The sequence below is a fragment of the Epargyreus clarus genome, unplaced genomic scaffold, assembly GCF_041222505.1.
Source record: "Epargyreus clarus isolate Ecla_fem2 unplaced genomic scaffold, WU_Ecla_fem_2.2 ptg000004l, whole genome shotgun sequence".
Taxonomy (NCBI): Eukaryota; Metazoa; Arthropoda; class Insecta; order Lepidoptera; family Hesperiidae; genus Epargyreus; species Epargyreus clarus.
This window is the reverse complement of record NW_027332212.1, coordinates 130353-155002: the sequence shown is the minus strand read 5'-3', so window position 1 is coordinate 155002 and position 24650 is coordinate 130353. Positions and strand designations below refer to the sequence as shown.

At 34.1% G+C, this 24650-nt stretch overlaps 1 protein-coding gene and 1 non-coding gene across 2 annotated transcripts in view; one reads left to right on the top strand and one right to left on the bottom strand.

Moving 5' to 3' along the window:
• LOC140757069 (uncharacterized) overlaps positions 1-24650 on the top strand; it is a 158281-nt gene that overhangs the window by 38430 nt on the left and 95201 nt on the right. Inside the window, exon 23 of the mRNA XM_073092609.1 lies at positions 16683-16831. Coding sequence (XP_072948710.1) covers positions 16683-16831 — 149 coding nt within the window. The remainder of the gene's footprint in view (positions 1-16682; positions 16832-24650) is intronic.
• TRNAK-CUU (transfer RNA lysine (anticodon CUU)) lies at positions 12830-12902 on the bottom strand. The gene has a single exon. It is a non-coding gene; the product is annotated as a tRNA-Lys (tRNA).

Here is a 24650-nt window from a genome sequence, read left to right as displayed (position 1 = left end):
CCTTCTTAACTTATCCCGTACGTGTTTGTATTGAACTTGATTGTACGAAAATACATGAGTTATGAATAATTGAATGAGAGAGTGGAACATTTATTCACAATAAACTATACTGAACTCAATATTGGTACGAAAACAAAAATGCATGCAAATACAGATATCTGCATGATTGATTACACTCTGAAAACTGAATATCGAAATTTTCACGCAAACAATTCATCTTTTGTTTTATATTCATTGCATATGGAATTGTAGTATACCTTGAAGTTCAATTTTAAATAACGAATTCGGGGCCTGGCTTTCTGTATAAATACTGATTTTTAAGAAACATTCTTAGGGAAAAGAATGGAACTCTTATGTTATATAATATGTCACAGCAAATTTTCTTCTTGACCAAACTTTTCTAAACTTCTTCACCAGATTGAAACTTGAAGAGTTTTTTTTAATTGCTTTGGTACTCGTATGCTTTTCTGTAGAATAATTTTGATTTTAAATAAATTTGCCAACTTTATCGTGTGGCACATCATAAATATTAATACTACTTTAAATATAGTGAATTAATCTTAGCAAATGTTATTTGACAGTCGTTTGAATCGAGATTTTTTTTATAATATAGGAGTAGCAGACGAGCATGCAGTCCACCTGATGGTAAGTGGCTCCTGCCGCCCATAGACATCCGTAACCAACCCCAGATATAATTAGATATTCCTGCCTGAGGTCGGTCACAGATGCGCAACTACCCCTAAGGACTAACCTGGAACGCCTCGGAAAAGTATGTTTCCTTATCTTCAAACCAGAACAAAGCAGCGCTTAACACTGCTGTTATGAGGTAGAAATAGGTGTGACGGTGGTGCCGCCGGAGTCGTACCACAAAGATTTCTATCACCTTCAAAATTTAATTTATAGAATACTTAATTAATTCTACTTAGTGACGGAACCTCCTTCCCTGACGCGAGTCTGCCCGTGTACTTCCTGCACCAAGCCCGTCATTCCTCAGCATCAAGAACCACTGTGCTTGCAATTCCGGGATCTACCTATACGAACAGGTGACCTTTTATATGCATTTTTAGGGTTCCGTACCCAAAGGGTAAAAACGGAATCCTATTACTAAGACTCCGCTGCCTGTCCATCTGTCTGCCTGTCACAGGGCTCTATCTCTGCATCCGTAAAAGATAGACGCTTTGAAATTTTAATTTTGAGAATGTATAACGGTGGCCGTTATAACAACAAATATTTAACTTTAAATAAAAAAAAAGTGGAATATAAAAAGGGGTCCCCATTCAACAAACTGGTATTTTTCAAACTGTTACACCGTTATAGGTAGCCAGTTCAAATTTTCTCAACGTATGTACTTAAATGGCTGCTGTAATAACAAATACTAGAAAATAAATAAAATTAAAAAGAAATGAAAATTTTGGTCGCACGGAACCCTCAAGGTGCACTTGCACTTGGCCAATTATTTATGATACTGAAGTAGCAAACAAACATGAACATGACATGTTCAGTTGATGTTGACCACTACCAATCATGGCAATCTGTACCCTTACCATGAGTTTTTACGTTTTTGACAAATATGACTGATTTAACAATGATTGCTTTCTCGGCAGTGCGATCGCGAACTATAAAAATCCAAAATCTATCGACCATTACCGCTAGATGGAAAACAGCTGTCAGAAGGTGGCCTCGAAACCGACTCAGAACACTCGCTGTGGGTTAGTCAAAATACTTATTATTAAAGTAATATATTTAATTAGAGAAGGACTAATTGTTTATATTAATATTTCTATGGTAAAACTCTAAATTTGATCTACATGCCCGACAATTTTTTATAAAGTTAAGTTCGTTATATACAATTTTCATAAATCAATCAATCAATCAATCAATCAAAGCAATCACATTCTAACCCGCTGAAATTCTTCAGCTCAAAAATAAGCGCTAACGTTGCAAAAATAGAACTGCTTGGCACCGTGAGGCATTTGGCGAGACGACATATTTATGTACCCGATAAAGTCTCAAAATAAAACTGTCTTTTACGATCACCTATTGAGGACTCTTTTGTTCGTTCCAAATTGACACAATGACGCGATTCCTTCGTATGATCAAGAAATAAAGCATCCAAATTTGAAGGTGGTAGAACCCTATGTGGTTCGACTCCGGCGGCACCACCGCCACACCTATTTCTACCTAATAACAGCAGTGTTAGGCGCTGCTGTGTTCCGGTTTGAAGGGTCTGGTAAGGGAGACAGACTTTTCCGAGGCGTTCCCGCTTAGTCCTCAGGGGTAGCGGCGCATCTGTGACCGACCTCTGGTAGGAATATCTAATCCTATCTAGGGTTGATTACAGATGTCCATGGACGGCAGTAGCTACTTACCATCAGGTGGACTGCATGCTCGTCTGCTACTCTTATATTATAAAAAAAAAATTGAAATAGCGTCTCAATCAATTAAAATAACTTATTCAAAAGCAAGCCATAAGCTCGAGATCGGGGTGAGAGAAGAATCGAATTCGCAAGTAAAACGATAAGCCGAAGTAAAGTTGAGCAAAAGTGAGTTGCCGCGAATAATTTACGATTGTCGTTTACCGACTCAGTCGGAGTTCAACAAAGTCGGACCATTTTATGATTGCGACTCAACACAATACTAATTAACTATTTGATAGCGATTTAATTGTGTTGTTAATTTCTTGGCGAATGTGAGAAAACGGCATCATAAAATAAAGTTTACGTAAACAATGAATTTTACCACAATTTGTACCATCTTCTTTATTTGAAAAGTAAAGTCTGAATAATATCAAACTTTTGAAGGCAATTTTTTAGCTGACCCATATTGGGTGTTTTTAAACAACATTTAAACTTACCTTTAATTTATGGCTTAGTGATATGAATTTTAGAGCACTCGTCGTCGTATCGTAATCGTCACGTGTCTCCTAAATCAGATAGCCTAAAGGTTGAAAGGAAGCGAGGATAGGAAGTTATATCAATTATTATGCGAATAAATTGTCAATTCGTTAGTAACTCCGAAGTCTCGGCGCCAACTTGCTAATGGATTAACTTGACTTCGGAAATTGTCGGTTCGGATTATAATTTAATTGTGAAAGATTATTTTAGCAATCGTGTACTGATAGATAATATTACATAAGTAATAGAACGGCTATGGTAATTAATAAAAATACTTCTTACCAGCTTTTCCCTTCTATTCTAAAAAAACGTTAGCATGAGCTATGTTTAAAATTATAATAAAGTTTGGCCTTAAGATTTAAGCAATAAGTGAGGGGATTTTCAGAAAAATATAATAGAAATCTTAACCACTAATAGTACGGTTTTGTTTAATAACATGACCTACATATGTATACTGTGTATCTACATGTGTAATATGTATGTATCTGGGTATGTAATATGTATGTATCTCTATCTGTCTGTCTGTCTGTCTGGTTGTCTCTTCTTCACGCCTAAACCACTAAACCGATTTTAATGAAATTTTGTACAAAGATAGTCTGAGACTTGAGAAAGACATAGGATAGTTTTTACCCCGGAAATCCTACGGGAACTAGGGATGGCGATCTAAGATCGATTAATCGGAGAATCAATCTTTTGGACCAAAAAAATCTATTATTTTAATCGATATTAGTAAGGATTGAATCGTAAACTATGCATTTGATCAAGTGATGATCTTTAGCAAAGTTGATGTCCATGAGCCCACGAAGGTTCCAGAGTTGGTACTACCAATTGTCGCCAGATGGCGCCACTGTCATTCCAATGAAGGTACGAATTTTTCAGTTTTATGTATGTTAGTATGTCATATTATTTTCTTTTAAACGCGGGCGAAGCCGCGGACAAAAACTAGTAGATTATAGTTTAAAAAACTAAACACCACTCTCTTATGGTTAATCAAACAAAGTAAACATACTTTTAAAACAGTAACATTAATCACTTTATTGTTATATTAAGAATTATTGTACAAGTATAGTTAAACTGTAATTTATTTTTATTTTAAAACAAAATCCCTTTTTTTTTTGTACAAAATCCCCAAAGTGTAAAAAAACGGAATTTTAATAACATAATTTCGTTGTACCTTTTCTATAGAGAACTTACAAAAACAAAATTTATTCGAAACACATTTTTAAAATGTTAAACCATAATGACTGTAAACATTTAATAATGTAATAAAAAAGTACTTTGATCCTTAAATACATTACTAACTGGTATCATTTGTACTCAAAGGACGACCTCAGCGAGAATTTCACGAATTATAATAATCGAACACAAAAACAAATTGAATTATATTATTCAAATATTGTGAAACGCAATGTATTTTGTCATAATGATACAAATTTAAAATAATATTATCAAAATGGCCTCTGCCCATTGAGGGGGAATTACATCATTACAAGTAATTTATTTGTAAAAATGTAAGTTTCTTATAATTATCTTACTCAGTTCTCTATCTCTCTTTCATCATAAGTATACTCGTATTAACGTTGTAAACTTTATTAGCATTACTTTCTTGAAAAAAATATTTGTAATAATAAGTGGATAACGAATTCTAATTATACAAGTTGAGTTTCATCGCAAGATCAAAGATATACTTTGCAATAAATGAAAGCTGAAAAGTTAATTAAAAAAATCCAACTATAATAACTATGTTTAGTACTGCTTTGTTCAGGTTTGCAGAGTGTGATAACGGAGGCGTTCAAACTTAGACCTCAGGGTAGCAACGCATCCATGCGCGACCTCAGGTTCGCATTAGGTTGAGGTTGAGGTTGATTACAGATGTCCATGGGCAGCAATAACCACTTACGTGGACTGCATGTTCCTTAGCTAGTTTTATATTTTAAAAAATCCGTACATAACCTTTTTCTGTATCCGAAATGCCAAAAAACGTTCATAGTTTTAAAATGTACAAAGAATTCCAAGAGTAAAGAGACATTCTACGAGCAGTACACATGGGTTTAATTCACACATTTTATTCAGACATTTCACCCAAGTTTCGTTTTAAGCGTAGTTTCTCCTTGCCTCTCACTTGTTTCACCTACGACTAACAGGAGTAGCGAGCGAGGAAATAATTTATTATACGATAGCTACACCGGTAACTTCGGTTTAAAATCATAACTGAATTTGTAAATTCAGGTTTAGAATAGTTTGTAAATTCGGTGCAATATGGAAGCCTAGAATAACATATGGCTAGAATGGTTCTAAATACTATATAAGTGTACGTTTTAACGCTCATACATAACTTATTTATTAGAAGTATTGAAACCTTTTTTTTTATACAACTACACACATACAAGTACAACAATTGTGCTTTTGTAAGTGAAAAATTTGTTTTAAGGGAAATACATATTCTTAAAATCAGATGACAATATAAGCTATATACAAAGCGATATAAGCGATAGAATAATATAGGTTATCGCTTGCTGTTTGGAGTGTGCATGTCGCGTGAAAGATGTTAAACAGATTATTTTAGGTACTTTTATTTGCTTTGGAGTTCTGAAGTCAGTTGTGCATTTCAATGAAGCTCCGTTCTACTTTATACATAACTAGATCTGCTACCCGGTTGCAAAGTTTTTTTTTTTATACTTGGTTAAATTTAAATTTGAATAAAACTTAAATACGTTACCTTAATATTTATTCGTTAAAATGGTGGATTTCCAACTAGAGACGCTTTTAAAAAAAACCTAGAAATTAAATTTCTTTAGCACAGTTTACATCAATACGATGATTTTACGTACATTTTAGAAAAACTCATAAGAGGCTGAAGTTTTTTTCGCATATAAATAAACGAAAAGTTATTTAGTTACAATAGCGGAGATAGTCTCAATATATTGACAATCAAATTTTAATATTTACTTACTTATTTAAAAGTTTTCTTTAGACATGTTTGCATAAGCTAAGCACTAGACCCGGCTTCCATTTGTTACTAAATCAAGGTTTTCAAATTACAAAAATAACATTCAATTTTTGGCCGAAAATAAAGTGAAATTCGTTTCAGTTCCGGCCGTCGTATTGTTTGCGACCTCCTTAACAATATTGCCTGTAATTGCTTTTTATTTACTTTCTCAAGCTTTGCACAGACGTGGATTGACTGTTTTCATCCGAGATTTATTTGAAACTTGATATAACTTAATTTGGTCTTATACTATTAATATTAGCAGAACTTTATTTTTGGTTTATAATTAAATAGTAGTGTCAATTAATATGGCTTGGTTTATTAATATGTCAAATAGTATAATAGAAATATATTTTTTTGATTGGACACTGTTATATTAATAGATGTGACGGTAGTTGACCAGTCGAAAGACCTACAAGGTTTCAGTCCCTTTTCATAGAATCTACAATATCTGATATCTGTAACTGGTAAACTGTACCCTTACCAAGGATTTTTAAAACATCCTACAATTATACGTTACCTTTACTCAATCCATAATTCTGTTCCGTTTGCTTCAGTAGACTAAGTAAACGTAACAATAAGTAAGTGCTCAAGTCTTTTTGTCTGCCTCACATGTTCGCAAAAAAGAGAGACAAAACATAAAGCGTTATTTTGTCAATTTAGACATTTAATGTTCCGTTACTGACACTATAGTTCTGATACAATCCGCTAGGAGCACTGATTGGAATTTGTATGGGCAAATACGTAAACAAATACCAAAACAGTCATATTTGTCTAAACGTAAAAACTCATGGTAAGGGTACTGATCATATTTACATTGCTGCATCTGAAGTCATAACACTTCAGGTTATAATAATATATCTATCCTATCACTCATTCTAAACAATGACGTAAGAGAGCTACACATTTCAATTATAATAATATCGAGTGTTTGCAGAACCTTTGTCAATATTGCGTGTTGATGGGACCTTATTAAAATATCATGTTTAAATAGGATTCCAGATGAGTTCTTCAATGTGTTTAATAATTGTATCTGAGTTGATTGCATATGACGGATATTAACTTCCCATTACTTCGTTTGAGATTAAATTCTTAGGAAGAATAATATATATGTATATATATAATATATGTAATAGCATTTTATAAGCTGAATGAATTATCAAATATAAACACTTATACCATTTAAAAAGCAACGTGTTTGTGTATGTGTTCCTCAAGATAATTACTTGATATGAAAAATACATTACCTACTTATCAAAAATTCCCAGACGAAACTTTATAATACGGAATAAGGAATTAATGCATTACATACGTTCATATTTGTGAAAGACTCCTAAAAATCATTGTTATTATCAGCGCTGAATACAGCCTGAATTACTCTTTAAATTCGCGTTAATCTGAAAAAAGGGTATTATTTATGCGGATCGTACAATTTAACGAGTTCCTATAAAAAGTATTTCGGGGTGAAAAAAATGTATTATTTTGTTAAAACGAGGAAAAACTTTTATGGCTATATTAACAATGGATCGATGTATTATAATGGCAGACCATTTACAGGCTGCTAACTCGTTAATAGAGAAAAATAGTGAATTAAAAAGTAATACGTATATATTTGTATGTTTGAATGTATGTCTAATTCTTTGGCATGATACGAGTTAAACATATTAATATAATGCATAGTTGGATTCATCTAAACTGTGGAAATGGCATAGCACTCTATTTACTTCGTTTCGTTAAATATTATAACCTGCGCTTTCTACATATTTATATTCTGTTGTTCAACGTAGTAAGTTTGCTATTTCAATTTTTTTAATAAAAAAATAATTTTTCATTTCCATTGAGACGACTCCAATGATAACTCATAATATCTATGTTAAAAGACGGTAACCTATTTGAACTGCAGAGCGTGCCAAAGCATGAGACATGCACCTGCACACATCTACACACATACGCTCGAAAAATATTATCCTCCGCAATTGCGAAAAATAACACATCTTTGTGACGTGAATAGTACACAATTTCAATGAAACAAGTACTTACGATGTTGCTTTAATTAAGAACTGTACGTAGTGATCAAAACCGGTCGCGTTTCACCGCACTAGTGGGTACAGTAATTGGCTATTACATCTACCATACACGTATTGTAATACTCCCAATTTCCTTATTACGTTCCTCTGATAACGGCCCCAAATGTTTTTCAGAGCCCAATTGTATCATCGAACTTGGTTTATTCTTTTGTTATGGTACGAGCGATATCAAAATATATATGCGCCGTAATATACACGTGCCAGACATAATTATACTTTCAGACGACGTATCCAAAACAAAAAAGTCGAATAAAAATACATCAGAATTGTATGTCATTACAAAAAAATATTATAAGAAAATGTTGGCTTAGTACCTATTTCTGAAATGAGCTCTTGCAATTCGCTAATTCGTAAACATATTATATTATTACATAAGGCCTCATTTATGATCACAGAAATTCTACTTACGGTGCGTCGAATCTCTGTAAAGAAATAGATTTTTCTTTACAATATTTTGACAGGCATGAGTCGGCATGACCCATGTTTACGCAATCGCATTATGGAATATAAATACGGTCGTATTTTATATTGTATTGTGACGACAGACCATGTCTGATATACTATGTGCATACATTTTGCTGCTGACAAGCATGCTGTCCACCTGATGGTAAGTGGCTAATGCCTCCATTGGACATCTGTAATCAACCCCAGATAGGATTAAATATTCGTACCTGAGGTCGACCACAGATGCGCCGCTACCCCTGAGGACTAAACTGAAACGCCTAGGGAAAGTATATCTACCTTACAACACCCTTCAAACCAGAACACAGCAGCGCTTAACGCTACTGTTAATAGTCAAAAGTAGTTGTGGCGGTGGTGCCGTTGGAGTCAAACCACAAAGGGTTCTACCACCTTCACGTATAAATCTACCGTATTTCACTGCATCACAACGAAACTTGCGTTCCACATAAGTGACTTACAAAATAAGAGACATAAATCCTTTGCCTTTACAATGAAATCTACTGCAGAAGAAGTAAAATCGTAGTTTAAACTTGACTTACATCAAAGAATCAAGAAGAGCCGTCAGCGTTTCCGGTGTAATTCCCAGTAGTATGTTAACTCCGCACAAAGCGATTGGCGCGGACAAAGTTGCTCGTGCTTCGGTTTCCAATTCCCTCAGAATTATTGCTGCTGTTCGAAGCTACGGTCGTATATAAACTGTTTCTTTAACAGAACAAAGATTCGTGTAGGTAAATTTATAAGTGATGACAGAAATAACTTTGAATAAGAAATAATTTTTCAGAGAAAACTTAAATTTATATTAAAAAAAACTGTTTTAAATGGAACGAGGTGCGCGAAACCATAATTAAATTTTCTAAAATAAAAATAGCCAAAGGTATTCCTTATATTATAGACTACCGGTGAAAATCCCGTCACAATAACATTACAGTAGCAATGTTATTAAGTTTTCATAAAAGACGATGTGGTCAGCAATAAAATTAAATTTATTGAAGCAACGAACTGTAGGTACTTCGTTATTCATATGAATTATTGCATTAATCGTTTTTACAACATTTCGTATGACAAAGAACATCTATCTGCTATATAGTCGTTGGTCGCCAATTTCGCTGAACTCACATCAACTGAGGAAGTTATTGTCATTTTAAAACAGTGACGCCCTTTTCAGTCGTCGGGAAACTTTCTCGGATGTTTCCATTTGGAAGCGTTTCTTTGTTTTCTTTACGATCTTGCTTGTTGTTACTTCGAGTTAGCTTTTCTTATTGTTTTTAGGATTTCTGTTTACTTAGGACGCGATCAATGTTGTACCTAGTCGTTATGAATTCGGTCGAGATATATGTTTGTAAAATAAATAAACTAAATTTAGGTGTATTCAGTACAGTGGAACATACTACAGTATAATAAAGAGACCTACAGATTCATTATAATTTGTATTTTTAATAATACAAGAGAAACAAACTAGGACGCAGTCCACCTGATGGTAAGTGGCTACTGTCACCCATGGTCATCTGTAGTCATCCTCCGATAAGAGTCTTACTTAAGGTCCGCAACAGATGCGATTTAGTTGCATTTTAACTCCCCTTACCACACTCTTCGAACTGGAACACTGTAGCACTTAACACTACCGCTATTAGGCAGAAATATGTATGTATAGCTGTGGTACCTCTGGAGTGGAAATACAAAGGGATCTAAATTAAATCAATAAATTTATCACAATAAACACAATTTATAACAGTATAATAAATGGGCAGAAAGTACACTAATAGAATAGTAATGAAGGAATTGGAAGCATTTTACATTTAATATTTTAAAATTAATTATTAATTTGTTTAGGAGATGTTCGGGCCGAGTACAACCCGAGTGAATAATTTATGAACTTGATTCATCTGTCGGTCTTTAGGTTGGGAACACCTATATACATAAAATAGTAAATTATTTGTAAGGGAATTTTCTCAAAATACTCCATTGATATTCAAGAATATTGTTTCTTGTCCAAGGTAATATTGTGAAACAATGGTAACGTTGGCACGCCGAATAAATAAAAAATGTAACCTTGTCATTTTTGTGACCCGTGTTCAGTAGCAACACATTAGTTCAAAACCTTTATATTATTAACACTTGCAGTTATTGTTACTTTTATGTTAATTTATATCGCAAAATTTTAATATTACACGTAAACATTTTACTCCAGTTCAAGGTCGGTACCACGAAAAGTTCTATCAGGTGCGTTGCTACTCTTAAGGACTACATGAGAAGTATTTTGTGTATCTTGCTTACCCACCTTTCAAATCAAAATAGCAGAGCTTAACACTGCTGTTATAAGACAACAATAGTTTTGGCGGCCACAAGATAGAATCACATTGTATACAAAATAACAAAAGCGCTGACAAATACGCGTTTTCGACTTTAAATCGTATTTAAACATTAAATATGTTATAGCTCTGCAGCTAACGATACTTAACGTTTGGCCTACATTCGGTGTTCACGGCCATTCAACTAGTAATGCACACTAAAGACTTCAGAAACTTCTACGTGTTCATATACTTTTATTCCGGGCAAATATTTTCAGTAAAACAGTGTAATAATGTTAAAATGAGGGTTGTGGTATGGAATACAAGGCGTTCCAACCCTTGGGCAGTACCGCCAACCTTATCTTGATGGTTTAAAGACTTGCCACTTACCATCAGGTAGACTGCAAACACGTTTGTTATTTCATTATTATACGAAAATGTGAGAGTATCTGTCTGCCATCTTCCAAATTATTTTAAAACTAAGCTGTGTGTTGTCAGCAAATCGATTTAAGCTTCAGACAGAAATGTATCGAAAAGCACTGAGTTCTAAAACATTGCGTCAGCTTACCTTAAAATATTCAGGTAAACAACAAGGGTGTTTTAAAAAGAAAACAATTTTATTTTCCAATTTAAAACAATATCCAAGATAATGTCACTTCGACCAGTAAATATTGTATTTCCTAAAATTACTCGCGATTCAAAGTGACTTAAAGATAACTACATGTGTGTACATCTTTACACCCTTTTATAATAACACATGAGAGCGGCTACAGAATTTTAAATCTTATGCCATCAAAATAATGTATACATTTGTACGAGCATTAAAAATGACCAAACAACACTGCATAATGAGAGACAATAATTATAAGCTTTGCTGCGCTCTGGAAATGAAAGAGTTAATTGAAATGATACTTTCCGTTTTGTTTGTCAGCTGTAGTATTAATTTATTGTGAAGTATTTTCTGCTTTATTTTTTTTAATAACGGTACTATAATCATCTATTACTTGTTACAGTGGAACGTTGATTAATTAACAGGACAGGTAGTGTGGCGACTTCTCACTACTCGTCTACAGATGGCGCTGCATGTTTCTGAATCTCGCTATCGAAGTTTTCTAAAAATCTTGTATCCCCGGGCATAGATGTCAAAGTAATAATAGCAAAAGTTATTATTTTTCACATTCCACACAAAAATATATCGGACAAACTAGTGACCTGGATTTGACTAGGAAAGTAGGAGCGAATGTCTTTAAGCCTATGTTGATATTATAGGTAAGTATGTACCTATATCTTTATCTTTGGCACGCTCTACAGCCCACAACGCTTGTCGGATTTGTCTCAATCAGATGGAGATGTCGTTAAATTTGTTTCAATCGTGGAAGTGACATAGGCTATATATATAATTTAAATGTGGCGCCTGTGGACCTTTCCTGCTGTGTTCTGGTTTTGCTAAAAGAGACTAAACAATACACAGTGCGACAATATGTATGTATCCTTAGTTCTCAATGGAAGTTACGGACTTAAAATATCCTTCAGATCTCAGATGAAAATTAAATCTCAGCTATATGTAGTTGAATATAAATTAAAAATATCTATAAGTAGCACTATTCATTAATTATGAAGTCACCTACAGCCTCATTAACTCGTGAATTTAATTAAAAAAATAATGAATATCAAAATGCGTCATTAAATTTCGTTGATTATAATATTTCTAGCGACGTAGACCTTTGGCGAAGTGACACTTAACTTGTAAGCGGCACTGCGTCAAGTGCAGGCTCGACTTGCTGCTGGATAATGCGCAACACTATTTTTGGATTGCCATCGACTGAAATTTCTATTATAAATAGGTTTGCTTGAAAAGTTTATAAATCTTATCATTTTTGTGGATATAAGTAATATAATTAAACAATTTTTATATAATATTTTAATTGATTTCATTTTTTGTTCGTAATTTGTGACATCACATAAACCACCAATAAAAACACATGTAACAATAACAAATTTGTCGAATTAATATATCATATATTTAAGAAGGTATGAGACAATAGATGTATATACTTTCCCACGTACATTGCTTGCCCTAATTAGGTAAAAAAAAAAAGTTTTGTTTTTCGCCCAACGTGGGGCTCGAGCCCACGACCCTGAGATTAAGAGTCTCATGCTCTACCGACTGAGCTAGCCGGGCTTGTATCCATTCGCGTAAATAACTGCTCTAGTTAAAGTCTGTTAGGGTGTAATAATTATAGTTTAAAAACTAAAAACCACGCTAAAATCGCAAAAGGAAAATCGTTAATTCCTGACGATCCTGATGAGGTAAATGGGATAGTTATTAAATAAGATAAGATCGTGTAACGTCATCGGTTCTTGATTGTTCAAAATTTTAAATTAATCGGATCTTCCAAAGTGGGTAAAAATCGAGTTCAAAGATTCCGTTACATGCATACGTACATACTAATCAAGCTAATAAAACCGTGGTAAAAAGATGTAGGTATAAAACCTAACTATTATTTTATATACGTGTACAGATAAGGCACGTAGTGCCAAAATGAATGCATTGAAAATATTAAATTGTACAATATTCACCACGAATAAATCTAATCAAATCCTATACTGCGGCTTGACAAAAAAACATTTAATGTTGAAAAAAGTTAACATGTGTTTTATATCTTCCCAAATCGGAAAGCGAATTGGGAATTGAATCTAGAAATCGGATATACATGGTCACCCTCGCGGATAAATTGGAGACGGATCGTTTTGTGCCCTCCGACCCTCTTGTCAACGTGTTTCTTCCGATAATAGGTCAAAATTTGTTTACCTCACCTACGGAATCTGCGAGCGACGTCTCCCAATATGTCTTAAATAAATAAACACATTTAATATACAAGGAAATTCAAAATTGTCTGTCCGTAATTTCATTCTTCTGTCAGTGTTCGAGAAGCGTGATACCTTCAAGCCTTCAATTATAGTGAAGTGAATTGTAAATGCCGTGTTCACCTATAATTGTGGGTACACGACTTATTTATCTTACTTTTGCAATGTAACTTATATAAGTGTATACTACGTTGGTGAACCTTTAATAAATAAATAAATAAATAAATAGAGACCAGTCCCAAGGATGGGAAAACAAAAACGATGGCAGCGAATTTCAGAAGACTTGTGTTTTCTGTGCAATTATTTTTTAGGTTTCCAGGTGTTCTAACAGACTCTTCAGGGGTAGCAACGCATCTTCGGCCGCCATCATTTAAAACTCTTATCCTATCTGGAGTTCATTACAGGCTCCCGAGGACTAACTTTAAATACCATATATTAAGATCTCTACCACATTCTTTAAATATTATAAGAAGAAAACGGGTATTACAGCGATGTCACTGCAGTCGCACTATTAAGTTTCTTTATGTATCCGTAATTAGAAATTGTGAAAATTAAAAATCCATGGTCCATCGAAAATACAAGTCGAGCCGGGCGCGTAGACTTGTTGTTAAATAAATAAACACTTGTACACTTGGGAGGATAGGAGAGGGCGCATTGCAAAATAAAACGCTGAATGAGAAAACGTCCCGATGTTTCCAAGTAAGTCCTTGAAATGCCATTCGTAATATTGATTTGGGAAAAACAGATTGAATAATTTAAAGTAGAAAGTTTAGGATTTTCTTGGTCTTTTAAGTTGTGGAAGGTAATATTTCTGCAGCGTTTGTACGTACGTACATAGACAGGTACATAAGTATATCTCATTTTTGTCATGCTCTACAGCCAAAACGGTTTGACAGACTTAAACACATGAGGTTCCGTTGATTTGGTTAAATTGTAGAATTATTTTAATTAGTAAAAGAAAAAAACATTTTGTAAATAAGTGATCATTGTAACGTAAGTAGTTTTATTTATAACGAGATCCGTTACAGCTGGCGTCATAAAGATGAGATGTTACGAGGGTCTGAACGCATAATATCCCATCTCAAAATGCCTATTAACATAATGTTCTTTATATCCTTTCTCCTGTCCTGTTCATATAATGGTCTTTTCAGTAAATTTTCAACGAGCTTCATATAGACAGTCTTTTTTGCTTAGATTATATTACTTTCACATTGATTGCTCCATGTATAACAACAGAAATATAATCAAAATAAATAAAGACAGAGATTAATCGTTGTCTTTCTGTCCTACTGCTGGGCACGGATCTCCTTTCTCTCCATAGCTCTCTCGCTATGTGCGTATTTGTAGACTTCACAATATATTATCTTTGAGAAGTTTTTTTTTTATAATCTCTCAGGTAATAAATGTTTGAAACATGTTTGAAACAAATTGCAATTAATTTCTAATGACGACTAAAAGTTGTGAGCCTGAGTTTTCCCTGATCAAGAAGGTGAGTTTTAGCCGCCAGGGCAGTACTTGGCAATATCACTAAGGGCTATAAAAAAAACATAAACAAAAGTTTTACTCAAACAATGAAAAGTGTTTTCTAGTAAAACACCTCTTTTATTTTCTATTCCGTTATGTTGAGATAGAACTTGTTATTAATATTTCCGATAAAGCTGGCGCGTACAGCGAGGAACATTTTTCAATATTCCGCTATCTAACTGTACCCAACTAACGCAACTAACTGCCTCGCTAGCTTTCCTGCAAACTGGCGGAATGGAAATTGGAAATGGTTTTGGTAGTTCATTGTGTTGCGAACTTTAATAAAGAAAGTTCAAAATTCGACAGAATTTTTATCCCAAGCGTCGTACCTCATACCTCAGAAATAACTTGCTGAATTTTGATACAACTTAGAGGTACTAATTAAAACATGAGCTAAAAGGTTTGATGCTTAAAATAGTGGTAAACTTACAATTTACATTTCTTTATACAGTCTGTTGTATATGTGTATGTTCATTGTATCCACGACACAAGGAATATATGGAGAAAGCGTCAACATTAGGTAAGCATATTAAGAAAATGTTTACTTAAACATGTAAAGAGGTTGGTTACTTGTTTAAGTAAACATGTTCTTAATTACAAAACAAACTCAATACTGCTCGTAGTTAGAACCACGCCTTTTAGTTATAGACCAGAAATTTGCATATTCCACGAAACTATTCTCATTAAACTTGTTTTGGCTCCGAACTTAGGTTCATGGCTTTGCAGATTAAGTGTAATATCTAGCAAGTTTGGTCGTACGAATAAATTACTCTTTAAAATATTACCTTGCACGGATTTTATTTTATAAAGTTAAATAAACTTTTAATTAAACTGCTACCTGATAACAATTTGTCTCCTTTGTCTATGGAAGTTTGCAACATCGCCGGCTTTGAAGGATACTACTTTTTACATCTTCTTAAAATCCCTATGCCGTAGCGCTCCGGAGCTACTTCAGGAGACTCTATCTAACAGGAGGATCTAATTGGACATCTTGGACATACGTCATAAACAAGAATGTGAAACTCAGAGAAGCTGGAGAATACCATCTATAAAATGTTATGAATATGTGAACTCTGTGTCTACAAATGTAGATTAAGAACGCCTCGTATGCATACTGATATCTATATGTTTTTATAAAGGTTTTCTCTTGTGACCGTACAATTCTGTCCCGAGCCGATTTTGTATCGATATTTTTATGTAGTGACGCCCTAAGGAGCAGATAAAATACGTGAGCGTCATTACATATTTACAGTTTTCCCCGCGGTGTCTGCTCTAATATAGATGGTGTTATATAACAGAATTTCCTCCACGTCTGAGATGGGGTTTTGGTACGGAAAACTATCATTTAATACTTACTTTAACAGAACCAAAAAAAGAAATATCAACTTATTTGGTAATTTGACTGCTGTACGATTTCGTGTCACGAATTTTATGGTAACATTTCTTAGAACTTAATCAGTATTAATAGTTCTTGGATATTGTAGCTCAAGCAACTGTATCTCGATGTTTAACGAAATTATAACGCTTCTTCTTTATCTATATTCTTCATTCTTTATTATCTTTCCAACAGATCAATGGGCACCCAATGTACAAGATCCGGGCTTAGCTGTACAGTGCTCGCCTCCTGAGGGAGTGATGACGTCACAAGGCCAAGTGAAGATTGTAGTCAGCGTGTATGCAGACTGCTGGGGGCTGTACCAAGACCAGATTCTTATACAGGTAACTTTATTTGTGAATCCATACAGAAATTTAATATTCTTTAGAAATGACTACTAGTATAACCGAGTGTGGACTGATAGTCTTTACACACATTTGAACAGGTACAAATGGTTCTGGTTTTAGAACTTGGACTCCAGCGTAGCGAACATTAACGAGTTACACGTAATCCATGCCGAATATCGGATTACCTAAACGAAGAAATAAGTTATAAAAACAGTAAATTAACAAAAATCTGATATTACAAATTTTAATATTCGAATATTTCAGTAGTTTAAATTAATAATATGCAAATGGCAAATTACACGAACGACACGAGCCGGGGCGTAGCTCGCCCAGGGATCGCGCGGGATAAATAAATAGCTAAGAAGTGGAAGTATGTGCGTCACCGTCCCGCGGGTTTAAACGGAACATGTTGCTACAAAGATACACTATGTTGTAGCCCTCATGGTGCAGTAAATCTGTATTCGATGCGCCAAACTATTCTTAATATCTTACACCTAACCGTGAAACATTGTTTTTTATTTAAGCACATGCTGATTTCTTGATGGTGAAAGTTAACTAGAAAATTAACATAAAAACACAAAAACGCGAATACGCGAAAACGATTACCCTCTGCAGTCGGGAAAAAATATAGATTTATTATCTTATTTTGTTTCTTTGTTTGCAAAAGCAATTTTGGAAGCGGCTGAACCAATTAACGTGGGTAATATGAAACATGTTAGCATGTCGTAATGTATGGCGTTAAACGAAATTTGCCCTAAGATTTTATGAAGCAACAAACAGTCGACATCAAATGCTACATTTGCACAGTTTGAACCAATTTAAATCTTTGATTAAGCGCTTTATTATTCAGTAGTTGCAATTAATAAAGTGGGACTGGCAATTGCACACGATCGAGTTGATCGTCGCTCCGGAACTGTGCTGAATAATTGTGAACAACAGCGGGGAAGTGGGACCGAGTCAGCTTGTCGCACGAAATTAATCGGAGCTTGGATAAGATATTGCTGAGATATATTTTAACTTGGAACAGTTTTTTTGTTTGAGTTAATTTTATAATATTAAGCTGGGAAAGCTGACAAACGTTTAGAGAATGCAGTAACAAGTATGGACTTAACATTGCTGTTATTAGGCAGATATATTTGTGACGGTGCCACCAATAATAGATAGCATGAATACAATAATGTTATTAATTCATAACGCCAGTTTGCCAATACGACTATATTATTATTCTACCTTGTTATTAGTATGTTCCTATTATTATTTTATTCCATTCATTAGCGTACAACATTTTCAATAATCTTACCTCCACACCAAGGGGCTTTGTGGATATCATGGACATGTGCATATCATATTTTATTTATATTTTTTTTTCTAGTACATTAAGGCATTATTCTTCTGTGCTTGTTTCTATGCATTTTTTTTCTTTCTTGTGTTTTGATTTATCATTGTGTACTATATTAACTATGTTACCTTTCATATTCCTTCACCAACTTCATACATACTTCCCACTTTCCTCAATATCTTCCTTACTTTTCCATGCCTAGGTTGTCTGGAAGAGATCGCTGCTTAGCGATAAGGCCGCCTATTGCATACGATTAACTATATACTTGTATGTTATTGTTATGTTCTGTTGAAGTGTGCAATAAAGAATATCTATCTATCTATCTATCTAAGGCAAATATTTGGAAACTGAACTAATTGTTTCGTTAGCATTAAAAATTAAACAAATTAGAATGGAATATCAAATGAATCTAACTTTATTTAATTTGTTTAGATTGCAATAGCAATTTATCCAACAGATCTTAAATGTTTACAGCCCTAAGTGTTTGTTATTGACATAATTAAAAAACAAAAAATAATATCTAAGTGATTATTCTAAGTAAAGAAAAAATAATTTCAAGGGCGTCCCTCATTATCATCAAACTTAGCATCTCTTTGACTCTGCAAAAGTTAATATAAGTTATTGACGTTCTTGTTGACTGGTAAATAATTAAGAAAATGTACAGTGCCACAGACTGTTAAATTTATTAGGGTATATTTACGAAGAATTTCAATTAATTTAGTTGCTGAAATTGAATATTGTCTACGTCGTCGTCGTTTTAGTACCTGTAACTCTTTATTCCGATGTTATTATTATGCAATGTTCGGCTATCTTACCTTAAATTAAATTTTGTAATTAAGGATTTCTTATGAAACCATTTATTCTTAATCTGAAATGATGTGAGTAGCGAAAAGACAGAAAATGGTGGTATTGCTGGAATGTTATGATTATTTATTTTTTGCAGATATTTGCCAAAAAAATCTATAACTAATGTCGGTTTCAAGACACTGGTGTTTTATTCCACCCTTATTCTTGAAGTAATATATGAATGCATCAACCTGTTTTCTTACATTATTGTCCAAAAACATTAAGTATTTACCCACAAGTTGTTACTCTCCGTGACATGAAAATCAACTTTCTAAGATGATTATCTAAATTTAAATCCAACGCATACTTATACTCTGATTCATAATTAGGTGTCCAAAATGTAAACAAAGGTGTTGACCTATCAAGAAAATACGTTAGAAATGGTAGTTTTTATTTTTGTCGATATTAAAGTAATACAACAATAATAAAATAATAATCTAAATAAATTAAGTTTAATTCATATTTTCTAATATTTATATCACCTCAATTTCGTTCCGTACAGTAATAATAATAAAAAACAAAGTTTATGGTAGAAAATTAAAATGTCATAATGGTAACACAATCGGAATCGAAGGCATTTCTTGTGTTGTCATTTTTAAGTTTCGTAACTGATATTATTAATTTTCGTGATTGTGATCAAACTCTAATGTTTTCTCGTTTACATAACGCGTTTGTTATGTTGTGTATATTTGTTAGATTTTCGTTTTTTGTTGAGTTTGTTAAAGTTTTTGTTTGTTGTTAATTTTGACAGTGACATTTCTTTGTTTACATTTTGGACACCTAATTATGAATCAGACTATAGTTCAACAACTACTAAGTGATTAAGTCAAAAACACGTATAATCTGATACAAAATTTATTATTTCATATAATACCTCTTACATCATTATAATTCCGAATTTCACTAAATAGTATTGTTTATGTTTCACAATCCACACCTGTTCAACCACATTCGCGGTGTTTAAACAAGCCCGTGTAACTTTCGCATTTCCGTACACTCTATTTCCCCGGGAATTCAAATCTACAACCCCTGAATACAAAGTGGGTGCGAAAACTGAATTTAGGCACATACATTGTAACTACTTAATCCTGTGTCGGAACGCTTCTATTAAAATATTTATGCGTGGAATCTCATGCGTAAATTAAATAGGGTAAGGTAAAATTAAATAAAACTACAAACGTTGTATAGTAAAGTACATGTCACCTCCAAATGTAATTCGGTCGCATAACAGGAATACTTACTTACATTTTTAAAGACATTAAAATTTCAGTTTTCTTTTATATATTTTACTTTATTTTCTTTAATTGTTGTCTAAGGATGGTTGAATAAACTGTATGCTTCTGTTCTGTTTCTCTTCCATAAAATAATGTTAATTGTGTGCCGTATCGACTTCTTTTTTTTGTTGACGAGGGGGAAACCTTCAAAAGGTACCCGACGCCATGGGAGTGACGCCGGGTCATGTGGGATTTTTACCGCACTAAAACCCCCCCGGTGACCGTCCTCAGCGTGTGGTGGAGAACTCCGGGATCTCCAACGGAACACAACCGGAGTCCTCCTAACGCGATGCCCTTCTATCGGGCTCTGCCCTGGGGGGAGCAATTTACGCTCCTCTCACATCCCCTGGTTATCACAGCGATATGCGATCACACAAACCGCTGTTCTTCCCGGGGTCGCTTGCTGGACGGTTTGAGCTCCCACTCTTGCCGCCCGCAACCCCGGAAGCCCTTTTTAGTCGCCTCTTACGACAGGCAGGGGATACCGTAGTCCTATTCTGGTCCCGGTGCTACAGGGACAATCGACTTATACCCAATGGTGTATTCCTACGGGGTAATGATTGGAATCGAATATAAATATATTTATTTGAAACATTTTGTACCACAAATCGTAGGTAGTTACGTTAAGTTATCACGAATTTAATTCTATCGCACCGACTGTTTTTCCGACCCCATTCCCTCGCAACGGTCACCGATTGGCTACTCATGCCCTAATGAGTTTCTGATAGCCAGTTCGACGTGTTTCGGACGAGGCGAGGACCGTTTTGACGTATTGCCTCGTCGCTGACGGTAAATTTGGTTCCGTTAAATGCTCGTTACGAATTCGTTGGTAAATAGTGGTTTTAATTTCACATAAGAGAAACATTTTGATATTTACAACGTAATTAGTTGTCTAATTTGTTGCTTTTGTCTTTGTCTGTCTCTAAGGGCTAATTATGGAAACTCAATAAATTATGAAACCTCAACCATACATAACAGAGCGTTAGACGGAGTGACTTAGTTATGTTCGGGTCGAAAATACCGAGAGGCTTTTCTAAAAATATAAAAAATGTAGGCAGGCCGGGCGCAAAATCTCGTTAGCGATGTCAATTATAAATTTCCCCCGGAATAAACAGCTTGCGGTCGTGCAGTCCCACTTGCGGTGACCGATCACTTTTAACCGATTTTGAAAAAGGACGAGGTACAGAATATTTCTGCAGTATGTATTTGAATACATATACCTACTTGCCTTAACCTCATATCACATCGTATGAGAGATAATTCAGAATAGATGATTCTCTTACAAATGTATTTTAATTTGTTATAATAATTAATAATTATTTTTTTCATAACCTAAATGGCTTTGAAATTACTCATTAAAATTAGTATGGCTTACTCAGTAAAAATCGATCTACACATGAATGAATATCTACCCCGGCTTCATCTATTTGCTCTACTGTGTCTATTAATTGTTCATTTGCCGGTTTCTGTGAAATAATAATAACCTACGAGATTGTCAATTACAGCGGTTTCAATTATTCTCATATATTCGTAATTATTTGTATCGTTGCGCTATTAAATATATTCTTTACTTAAATTACCGTTAGTTTTTGATGACTATTTTTTCTTAAATCAATAATTTCTAATTGTGAATTTTTTTTACTGAAATCGCTGCGGTTAATAACTGAAATATTTGTGGTTAATAACTAATTATGTTACATATTTTGGGAATCTGGCAGAATTTCTGAACAAATTCCTTTAACATAACATTTTATTTACAAAAGCAAGCCGGGCTCGGGCCGTTTCAATTTATTTTGGAATATAATAAAGAAGAGAGGCCCGAGGGGTCCAAATTTACATAATTCGCGTAAGTGTCTCATACCCAATTCGGTTAGACATAGTAGGCGCGTGTGTTGCGGGAATACTGTTACACCTGATTTATTATAAACCTGAAAGATTTAAATGTAAATATATTAGTAGAACAAAATTATGAATAATATAGCCTCTAGCCTAGCCACATCTGGCATTCCATTGTAGTCTACTACCTACGAGATTGTAGTCTACTATGCAGATGTGATCGGAGTAGATCCTTGGCTAGACAAACGTATAAATTATGAATAGTATTATTTATTCTGAGTCTAGGTGTTTTTGTAAAGGTTTATTTTTCGAGCACGGATCCGAAAAGCCGAAAGAAAATACGTTGATTCTCTTAAAAATAAGATTGTTCGACCAATATTATACAAAAATTATATACCAATTATATACAAAGTAGGCATCAATGCTAGACACTTTAAAGCTGAAAGGCGTAACGTAAAATAATATGATCCAATCCATTTCTTCGATAAAACTAATCACTCTATGGTCCTCAATAAGCAGTCATTTCAAATCTATTTTTTTGCAATTGAATTGCAATAGTATATATTCCTTAAATTCTATTAATATTTTGAAAGTAAGTTACTAAGGCGTTACGTTTTTTTCTGAATTAGAAATTTCGACATGTGACTAATGTTGTTCTCCCTGCAACATACACGTGTTAGAGACGGACGGTCCAACCCCGTGCATAAGGGCCTTATTCACATAATACGCCATAAAACTTTTGGGTTCCCGTTATTAGCCTTTTTGATCCGTTTGATTAGGACCAAGAAGTTTTTCGGCGTGTTTTTTTTACAAATCTTATAGAACTTAAATCTATTTTCAGTCTTGTAAATAGATTTTGACTTCTTAAAATAATTTAGAAGAACCACCTTTAGAAAACATTTAGAAAATGTGGACATTGCTATATAAATCGATTTCTTTTATGTATTATTTCTATATAATTTAATAATATAATAGCCCTACCCACTATAATTATCAATAAATTGCTATCGTGTTGCTGGTCTTAAATCACCTCGTAGAATGACATAGATTTAGCTCAGTGACTCTCCACACGCGCCAAACAGTTAAGTCAGCCGCATACAAGCACAGTGAAGAATTATTAAGATATATATGTAAGTTTCTTTAAGGTGGTTTCTTCCACGCAACTGATAAATATTTTTTAAAAAAATACCTACCTAATAAAATCAAACATCCCTGGAATTCTAAACCGGCACCTCGTGCGTCGAAATTTAGAACTTACATCACTACTTTTATGTTATCTGATTTAAATGGTCACTGCTGGTGATGCACATTTGTCGCCTACATTAATATTCGTACCGAAAGATAATCCTACATGTGTTCTGCCTCTGAATAAGTTGGAACGTTAGGCAGAAACTTCGGCTGATAGATATGCAAAGATTTGAAGACTTGAACATAGATTTGAACACGTCGCAGCCAGCGTACTTTTCAAACGTGATTTGCTTACATTTGAGCTCATACATATCAAAATGATGGTAAACGGCGATTTCGTTGATGCAGTGTGCGATTCGATTCAAATCTGTAACGTACGTACATGCAATATAACTTTGTGTAAAAGTTATTTCATACACAAATAAACGTAATTAAAACTTTCATATTTACTAAATTTGATACCTAATGCAAAAGCGTAAGAGTGCAAACCTAGCTCGATTGCTTAAATATTGACGGGTGAAGAACTCAAAGGTTCCGAGGTTCCACTCAGACGTCACCACCGCTACATCTACTTCATGATGACTCATGACTCATAACAAAAGTGATAAGCGCTGCTGTATTTTGATTTTAACGTAAAGGAGACATAGTTATACAAGGCGTTGCAACTAAGTCCTGATGGTAGCAACGCATCCGTGGCTACTCTATCTTATTTGGAATTGTAATATGTCTACGGGTGGCAGTGGGCACTTACCATCACATGGACTGCACGATTGTTTGCTACTTCTATATTACAAAAACACTTGTATTTATGGAATATGTATGGGAGACTTGTTATATGTCATGAAAATTTAACTACGCAAACATATTCACCAAATTCCTATCAAAACGTATTAGCTGAAAACAAATAGAAACACAAATAAATTGGCACCGGCCCGCTTGCGCCGCGATCTCGCTAACAACTTTAACAAGTTGGCGAACTTGCGACACATCTCGAATTAATTACTTCACTCGCGAGAGAAAAGTATCTGCAGGGTTGTCTCTGTTACAAATACTTAATCGTATCTCATCAAGAGAAGTCATTATGAAGGTGATTGATTATATGAGATTTACATATTGTTGTTATTACTATTTCCTGAATTTTTTTTCGAGATTTGGTCTCTTTATCCGGTTGTAATTTTGACAGAAATTCTTTAATCTTTGTTGGTCTATACACACAGTGTCAGCGGTGTTTTCAATGATTTAGAATATGGGGTCACTGTCAAACACTACTGACTAGACACCCTATGTATTTCACCCTATATTCTCTTTCCATTAATCCTAAAATTATTTCCAC